Genomic DNA, 9,095 nt, shown 5'->3' on the forward strand with positions numbered 1-9,095 from the left:
CCATGTAGGAAACTACTTGCCGTCTCGTTAAACCACGTAGGAAAGAGAAAATATGAAGGGATAAGAATGAAAATACGACTTTATTATATATATATATATATATGATTATGATAGACCCCAGCTATTTGTGTGTCAAATTTGGTCATTGAAACTTAATCGCAAAGTGATGGTTATTTGATGAAGGAATCAATAATTATAATTTCTTCAAGCTGCAAAGTCACTTCCTCAAAAAGTAAGAGAGAAAAAAGAACATTGGTGTTGTATTATTTTAGTGTTTTTATGTGGTGCAACTCAGATAGAAGAACCCGTGTGTGGAATTCAAGATGACATAAATTCATAATAGCTAGTTTGGAGCAACATTTGTAGAGCATGATTCTCAAAAGCTCATCTAGTGAAAAGTATTTTGGCTGTTAAACTTAGTGTTTTCTCTCACATTTATTACAGCAAAAATTAACATATAATTGAAATATAGGCCTCGAGGAGCTATTAAGGTTTTTACCCCCTTTGCAAGGATTAAATTGATATCTTGTTAGTAATTGTCAACACTTAATAATTTCTTATGGATTTCAGTCTTAGATTATAATGAAACTCAAAAAGACAAAAACTAATGATTTAACAGAAAGGAGTTATGAACCTCAATATTGATGATGCTGTGGGGATGAATTCTTCGGAGGGAGATTTAACCGATTTCTTGATTTTTACAGCTTGATTAACAATTGAAGAAGCGACAGAAATGCAGCAAAAAGTTTGTTCTACGCAAGGCTCCAAAAGATATATATATATATATATATATATATATATATATATATTTTTAAGAAGCCAATTGTGCACATAGAGTTATTTTTGGTGAAGAAGCCACTCGTTTGATTAGTACTATTATAATCATTTGGGAGGATTAAGTAGAAAGACTGTAATCATGTAGGATTCAAAAAGATCAAATTAGATTATGATTATGATTATGAGTTGGAAAGGCAGCCCATATGATTTATTATCCTTTAAGGGCCTTAAAGTGGAATTGGTGCACCTTGAGGACCCTATTTATACAACTTAAGGAGATTTGGTCATGTCTAGCTAAAGACATTAAAGAAAGGCGCTTATTGGAAGGCAATTTAGTTTATTTTTAGTTCATTTTTATTACTTTTATTTAGGTTTCATGTTTTCTACACATTTTATTTTGGTTTTATTATTTTGGCGGACCTAGCATTCAAACCACGAAGATGGATACTCAGCATCAACACACGCCTTTGAGTTAGCGGTTCACTCCATTCGTATCTCCACTAGCACAAGATGTGCATGCCACGCTAGCTACACACTTTCTTGCGCTTGGAGAATATGTCATGCCACCGCTGCCCTCGCCGCCTATTGGTGCACAGGGCACGCCATCGCTACAGTTTCCGCCCTTTGCCATATTGCCAATGCCCTTGGCATAGATTCATGGATTTGAGGCACAATTTCCATCCTCATCACATTTACCTCCATATGGGTATGCTTCCATGGCATCAGCCTCTTCTTCATATGCCGAATTACACCCAATATTCGGTTTCCTTAGTGGAACGGGAGGTACTATTTCTTCTCTGAAACTTCCTGATTATTACAATCTCGAACAGCCAACGGTCTTCCCACCACTAACCAATCTTCATCTACATCCGGACAGTTTCCATCAAGAGATTTTTTCACCTTTCATTTCAGGAACGATTACGCTAGCAGTGATACTGCTGATTCGTCCCCAGAAGACGACGTTGACCATGATGGTGCTTCCAGGGATGATGAGCCCCCTTTTGATTGTTCAGATCATCCTAGTGTCCTTCATGAACATCAAAGACAACAACCAAGAAGATTTTGCTGCTCGTCCACAACGCAGCGTGATCAAGGCAAGGGCAATAGGCACCCTAAGCATTGACTTTATCATTTGTTGGACATGTTTCTTAATTTTATCATCCGAATGGTAGTTTCCTTATTTTTAGATTTCATCATTTTGCATTATTGTATTTTATTTCTTTTCTATCTTTTTTTGCTTTTATTTTTTCCATCTCAAGTACAACAATTTTATATCTTTCTAAATACAAATAATATAATTAATTATGTTAATAATTTCAAGTACTTAAACCCTGAACCCTAAACAGTAAACCCTAAATTCTAAATGGTAAACTCTAAGCCCTAAAATCCTAAAGCCCTATTTGTTGGTTTAATTGATATGGCTTGATGGATTAAACCAAAAAAAAATATTTGTTGGCCAACTATTGGCTACCATGCTAACTAAACCCAGTAGCTTTGGTCGTCTTTTTTGAAAAAAAAAAAGTGTGAGGCACCTTTCGTGCTTAGTCAACATGATAAGTATGGTATAAAAAGATGCATTTGTCGGAGGAATATTTCATTGAATTTTTTCCCGGATATAATATAAGGAATTAGCCTATTTGAAAGGCAATTTGGGCACTTCCAAATTATAAAGCTGCAAAGGGTGTTTTCACAGATGAAAGGCCTGCAACTTGACAGGTGCTCAGGTGATTGAACTCTCGTGCAAAAAATCGAAAGTTCAAGGTAGCAAGTGCGACAATTAACAGCATGGGGTGTAAAGCGACAAGAAAACATAGTTCAGGGTTACAGAATACAATTAACCCGACAAAATTTTTAAGCATTTCTCCGACCTTAGTGCTCCCCCGCCCTTGGTTTCAAAAGGAAAACCATGGCCTTAACAACCAAATTTAGTTACTTGACTCCATACAAATTCAGTCTACTCTTAAAAGAGTGCATAAAGGCCAAAGCAATTGAATCATGTAAGCGGATTCATGCTTTGATGCTGACTTCATCCGTTAACTGGAACAGCTTTTCACTGGGCTCAAAACTCACAGGAGTTTATGCAAGTTGTGGTGATTTTGGTTCTGCTAAGTTACTCTTTCAAGAAACCCAAAGCCCAAGTGTATTCGCATATAATTGGATGATTTCAGCCTTAACTTTTCATGGGCACCATGAAGAAGCCCTTGGTTACTTTACCTTGCTTCAAGAATCAAAAAATTTTTGTCCAAATAGTTATACGTTTTCTTCTGTGTTGAAAGCTTGTCTTGGCTTGATGGATGTGAATGTAGGGAAGGAAGTTCATAGTTTGATCTGTAAAATGGCCTATGATGTGGATGTTTCAGTGGGCAATGCCTTAATAGATATGTATTGCAAATGTGGACATATATGGGATGCTCGCATGACGTTTGATGAAATGACTAAGAGAGACGTTGCATCATGGACATCAATGATCTGTGGGTACTTTAGTGCGGGAAAATTTGAAGAATCAGTTACTTTGTTTGAAAGGATGAGGCTTGAAGGTGTAGAACCAAATGATTTCACGTGGAATGCGATGATTGCGGGGTATGCTAGGAGAGGAGATTGTGACAAAGCGTTTATGTTCTTCACTAGGATGCGTGAAGAAAGGTTGATTCCCGATTTGGTTACTTGGAATGCAATGATTTCGGGCTTTGTTCAGAGCCAAAGAGCTGGTGAAGCTTTTAAGTTGTTTCAGGATATGCTGTGTAGTGGTATTATGCCTAATCAAGTGACTTTCACTGGGCTACTTCCTGCTTGTGGGTTAATTGGTTCAATCCATAGAGGGAGAGAGATTCATGGTTTCATATGTAGAATGGAGATGGATGTTAATGCCTTTGTTGCTACTGCTCTCATTGACGTATACTCAAAATGTGGGAGTATGAGAGATGCTTGGAACGTTTTCAACTCAATTTCCTGCAAGAACATTGCTTCATGGAATGCCATGATTAGATGTTATGGGAACAATGGTATGGTGGACTTGTCAGTTGAGCTGTTCCTGAGAATGCAAGATGAAGGTATACAAGCGAATGAAGTTACTTTCACTTCTATTCTTTCGTCTTGTAGCCATGGAGGTTTGGTGGACAAAGGTTTGGGGATTTTTAAATTGATGAAAGAACAGTATGGAATTGAAGCAAGCAAAGAGCATTATTCTTCTGTTGTTGACCTTCTCTGTCGTTCTGGGAGATTGGAGGAGGCTTATGACACAGTTAAAGAAATGCCAATTGAAGCTACAGAGTCAATTGTAGGCGCTTTCCTGAATGGGTGTTTGGTACATGAAAGAAAAGATCTTGCTGAAAGGATGGTTGAGGATGTGATATTGAAGAAACCTGGAGGTTTTGTAACACTTTCAAATATATATGCAGCTGAGGGAGACTGGACACAGGTTGAGAATGTCAGGATGTTAATGAAGGATAAGAGGGTCCTTAAGATGGCTGGATCAAGTAGCTTTTAAAGATAGCAAATTTGTGGAATCAGGACTGACAAGACGATATTGGAATTAGAACCTGACAAAGTCTGTGACGGTAAGAAAACTCTACCATGTGCACAAGTTTTAATCTGGATAAATTTACAAAGCATTCAGTTCACTATTTTGAAGACCAGATATGAAAAATTTATTGTTTCTGGCAACCAAGTTCTCTTGGATATAGTTTAGCTTTTTGGAGTAGCCAATAATCTTTTTGCTTTGAGTCATTCATCTTCTTGCCCCATCAAAGTGCTGAAGCGGATAATCTAGTTAGCTTGTTTCTGATGAATATGGTGGTAATTGTAACTGGAATTGAAAAGTTTTTTTTTCCTTTGCTCATTAATCTGTTCAAAACACAGCTCCAGAAAAATTGTATTTGAAGTAAAGATTGGTTATACAGCATATGGTTTCCTTCTGTCTCTTTTTCCAACTTTTTGCTTTTCTTTTTTAAATTTTTTCTAGCAGGGGAGGGGTGGGATTTAAGAAGCGGAGAGGATCAACTTTTTGCTTGACCTAGTTAAAATTTAAATTTCTTCTTAGCAATTGAAAGTAGGTATCATCATCTTGCAATCCTGGTCTTTTTTCACTTATCATTGTGCAGCATATGTACTAAAGAAACTTATCTCAGTTGGGAACCAATTAGCAATTAGTAGAGAGCGTCAAGATCTTGCTTTTGGATGCTTGGGAGACTGATTTGGGACTTAGTTTCTTTATAAAATGTGTAATGCAGGAGCCAACTATTATGTAAACTTCAAAGCTGAATTTATGAGAACTGAACTGGGTAAAGTCATCCTAAAGTTTATAGTTGTGACTAAGCTGGTGCAGAGCTAATTAATCACTGGATCAAGATCAACAAGATTGCTGGCAACATTTTGCCAGAAACAGTGGCAAACTTTGGGAAATTAATCTTATGTGCTGTCCAGTTTAACTAAATGATAATATGCTCCAACTCCCATTGCATCCCCTCAACCTCTAGATCTCTAGAAAATGCTTAAGAAAACCAAAATGAGAGAAATAATCATTTAGCTGATGAGTCTACTTATTTCTTGTAGCAGGGCATATTGCATACTTGACATCCAAGATAGAAGATTAATGTTAAACTGAGCAAGTTCTATGAGCACATCTGTAATGATGTTGGATACCTAGAATAATTACATATAAGCTGAGTGAATGGGCAAGAAGTTAGTGACCTGCTAAAATTAATGTACGACAGTCAAACTACTTAGGATATAAAATGTTTGATAAACTAAGCTTTTTGCAGCTGTCTTTTGGTCTAAGATGGTAAAATATGAGATTTCACCTGAAACTTTAACTGTTCATAAATGTACATATCTTTGCTAATAAGAAATTCCTTTACTGTGCTGTTGCAGAACCTTCAATGCAATCCAAGATATGCTCTCTCTGGAGATTGAATCCTACAGGTTCAGGATTTGCCACTGTGGATTTTCTGCTATTGTTCTAGTGTTCGTGTGCAGACTATTCAGAGGAGCTTATATGGTTGCAATGCATCTCACAGAGATTAGGTTTTTGGTGGATTAACCTGAAGCAAGGTTTCATACAGTTACACGGAGGGTCTTCATTTGCAGATGGTGAAGTTTATCCATACTTGTAGATAATTTGCTCCTGCTTGAAATACTTTAATATTTGCTAATCAGAAATTCAGACCCATGCACAAATGAGAATAGGGACAAACATGAAGCTGTGATAGCGTTGTGCCAAAGAGTTGCCATGAAGCAAGCCTGACAGAAGGCAGGTATCTATTCATGTGGTCGAGAAAGCTGATATGCTCAATTTTAATGAATATTTTTCTAGATTGCTTAAATAAAAGATAACAGTAGTTATTAAATTATTTCTTGAATCTTTCTAATCCTTGCAAATTTTCATGGAAGGTTGCATACCCATGCTTAGAGATCTTTGATTGCTGCACAATGTGTTCAGCTAGAATACAGATCGCTAATTGGATTGCAGTATTATCTCAATATGTACACAAAAGTGTCATTTTTCTTTGTTTTGCTATTTTAATGTTCTATATACTTAAGCTGGAGAAAAAAAAGAAAAAAAAATTAAGATAAAAAAAAGGCTGGAGAAGAATTTCTATAGGAAATGACAAACAAATTCATTGAACAAAAGTTTCTAGCTATTGATATTTTTAATTGCCCTGGATTTTTATCACATGTTCTAGAATTCGTCTCAAAGCTTGAATTCATGAAAATGAATGCTACTGAAGTAGCTGGTGGATTAAATATAATATAGTCAACCTTGAATTCAGAATTAAAAGCTTTCTTTCTTATTTTTCATTCCCGGTTTAATACATAACTGAAGTACTGTCTGAGGTTCAGATAGAAAATTGCATTATATTCTCCTTTAAAATCTTTTAACTAGATTTTGCTGAGTTTATTCAAACTTACTGCTGCTTGGAGAGTTACAAGTTAAAGTTGCTTACCTCGATATTCTCATTTAGCTTGGTTAATTATACGAGTCATAGGGAGCAGGCCGCTACATGCCCTGTTATCTTTGCAAGATTGTAACTTGTTTATCTGTGAGTTTGAAAGTTATTGATTACCTGGTTTACTTAGGTTAATGACCAGGTCCACATCAGCTAGGTTGCTGAACTATTAGATAAGGTGAAACATATCTGACAACGTTAAATGTTGGTGCCTATGAGTTTAAAAGTTTGACCTCTTCTTTGTCCCCCAGCCAGAATCCCCCCCCCCCTCCCTCCTCCAACAAATGATGAAAAAGTGGGAGAAAATGCTGAGGATGTCAAAGAAAAAGAAACAAGATACATCAATGCCAAAATTCCATACATATTTAAAAAATTAAGTTGCAGAGTATAGCCCAAGGAAGCATTTGCATGTTACCTTCTTGACATGTTAAAGCCAATTTGAAGATGCTAGCAACTTATCATGTGAAAATCTTTTGTAAACTATGCGTGTATAGTTTGTATTCTTGCCTAAAGATGCTAAAATTTCACTTTTCATTTGAAACTATTGCCATTCAGATGTATTTGCTTTTGTATTTACATGAAATTCATTTTATTGGACAGTTACAGAACCTTCAAATCATCTTAACATTGCTTTCTCTGGAGATTGGCTCTAGGGAGTCCAGATTTTTTTCCCCATTCACGGCATGCAATTCTGGAGTGAAAGCCATGTGAAATCCCAATTCTCATAATTTCTTAGGGATTAGTTTCACGAGTGAATAAAAGAGAAGGTTTTTGCAGTTGCAGAGAGGACGTTGATTTGCAGATGATGAAGTTCAGCTGTACCTTGAAGACAATAAATGAACTGCTTCTGTTTGAAATAAGTTTATTAGCTTCCAAAGTACAGAACCATGCTCAAGGTGGAACTCCTGATACCATTATGGCAAAGATTTGATAGAAGTTCAGCCTTATCTGGCAGATAATAAACGAATTGCTTCTTGTTGGAGTAAGTTTGTTCGTATAGAATCATGCGCAAGGAGGAATAGAGGTGGAACTCCTGACAAGTGATACCATTAGGAAAAAATCTGCACAAAATGCAGCACAAAAACAAGGAGACGAGATCTGAGATACAAGTATATACAATGGTATAACTTGTGCAGGTTAGCTTATATGCTTTAAGTTTTTAAAGAAAAGAACTAAATGCTGCTGCTTTACTGGATCTCACCAGTGATTTTTGTCCCTACGAATTTAGAATTCCAATTTTATGTTTCAAAGTTTTCATTATTTCTTTTTGTTGGGCTGCGACGAATGTAGTTCATTATGTACATATTTGTCTTGCTGGTGCTGTATCTACAATATTCAGGTGTATTATTTTGTAAATAGTAGATAAGTATGTTTTAATGCTAGCGTCATGCCCCAAATCCGAGTCTCTAGACTTATTGTGGCACGCCATACTCGTGAGATCTTACTCCCACAAATACAAGGTTTCATGAACATAACTTTAAAAAAAATTCACTAAAATTTAAAATTTAAAATTAATAAAGAAATACATACTTTTCATTTAATATATCTGCTAAACACCTTATTCGGTACTCTTAGAGTTTAAACCTTTGTCTATTTACTTCTCTCTTATCTTTTAAACGTACCTGATTTTGCCTTCTTGATCTACAAGAAAAATGAAGAAAACATAGGTTGAACAATGTATGTTCAGCAAATAGCACACTTATTCAGTTGCCAAATCATATAGCTATTTATACCATATATTTGCAAATTTGATCACGCAATCCCACATGCATATATCAATTTGAAAACCTCTGGCATCGTTTCATATATTATAAATACATATCTCATTGAGAAGTGAGTGGCATGAGCAAAAGTGGTCTCTATCCAATATAGTACTCATTCCCGCAGGCTGTAGAGATGGACCTTGTCCAAATGTGATATAAAAACATGTGACCAGACATGATCATATTTATCGAAAATTCATGTAAATCATATAACATGCCAATCTTCTAACGTTTCTGGAAAAAAAAATAGATAACATGTCAATCATATCATCTCATTTTATAAAACATAGCTCATAAACAACTACAAGTAATATCCAACTTATGAGCATTCAGCTCAGAGATTAACCTTTCTCAAAGGGCACTAGATCAAACATTTTTTTATCTTTATTTTATCTACTCATATATAGGTCAACGATTGGGCATACGGCCACAATTGACCATCTATAATCGATTAAGCATTTTTCCTAATTTTTATTTGATCATCATAACATGATAGGATTATACCTCCTATCGTCTATCCCATAACCGTTCAGAGTTTTTCATAACTCAAATTGATTTCACACATCACGTGCATCTTTCTTTCATTTCATGATAACATACTACTCAATTC

At 35.8% G+C, this 9,095-nt stretch overlaps 1 protein-coding gene across 2 annotated transcripts; it reads left to right on the forward strand.

Moving 5' to 3' along the window:
* Positions 1-2,354: 2,354 nt before the first annotated feature.
* Positions 2,355-8,145, forward strand: LOC113713947 (pentatricopeptide repeat-containing protein At5g59600). 2 transcript variants are annotated; one of them, XM_027237771.2, is made up of 3 exons: positions 2,355-4,334; positions 5,647-6,029; positions 7,323-8,145. In XM_027237771.2, exon 1 carries the CDS (start codon positions 2,684-2,686, stop codon positions 4,262-4,264), a length of 1,581 nt encoding a protein of 526 aa, XP_027093572.1. In that variant the 5' UTR covers positions 2,355-2,683; the 3' UTR covers positions 4,265-4,334; positions 5,647-6,029; positions 7,323-8,145. The 2 variants fall into 2 exon arrangements, with proteins under 2 accessions (XP_027093572.1, XP_071912752.1); XM_072056651.1 differs by having other exon boundaries at positions 5,647-6,025.
* The last annotated feature ends 950 nt before the right edge of the window (positions 8,146-9,095 follow it).

The sequence above is a fragment of the Coffea arabica genome, chromosome 1c (assembly GCF_036785885.1).
Source record: "Coffea arabica cultivar ET-39 chromosome 1c, Coffea Arabica ET-39 HiFi, whole genome shotgun sequence".
Lineage (NCBI taxonomy): Eukaryota > Viridiplantae > Streptophyta > Magnoliopsida > Gentianales > Rubiaceae > Coffea > Coffea arabica.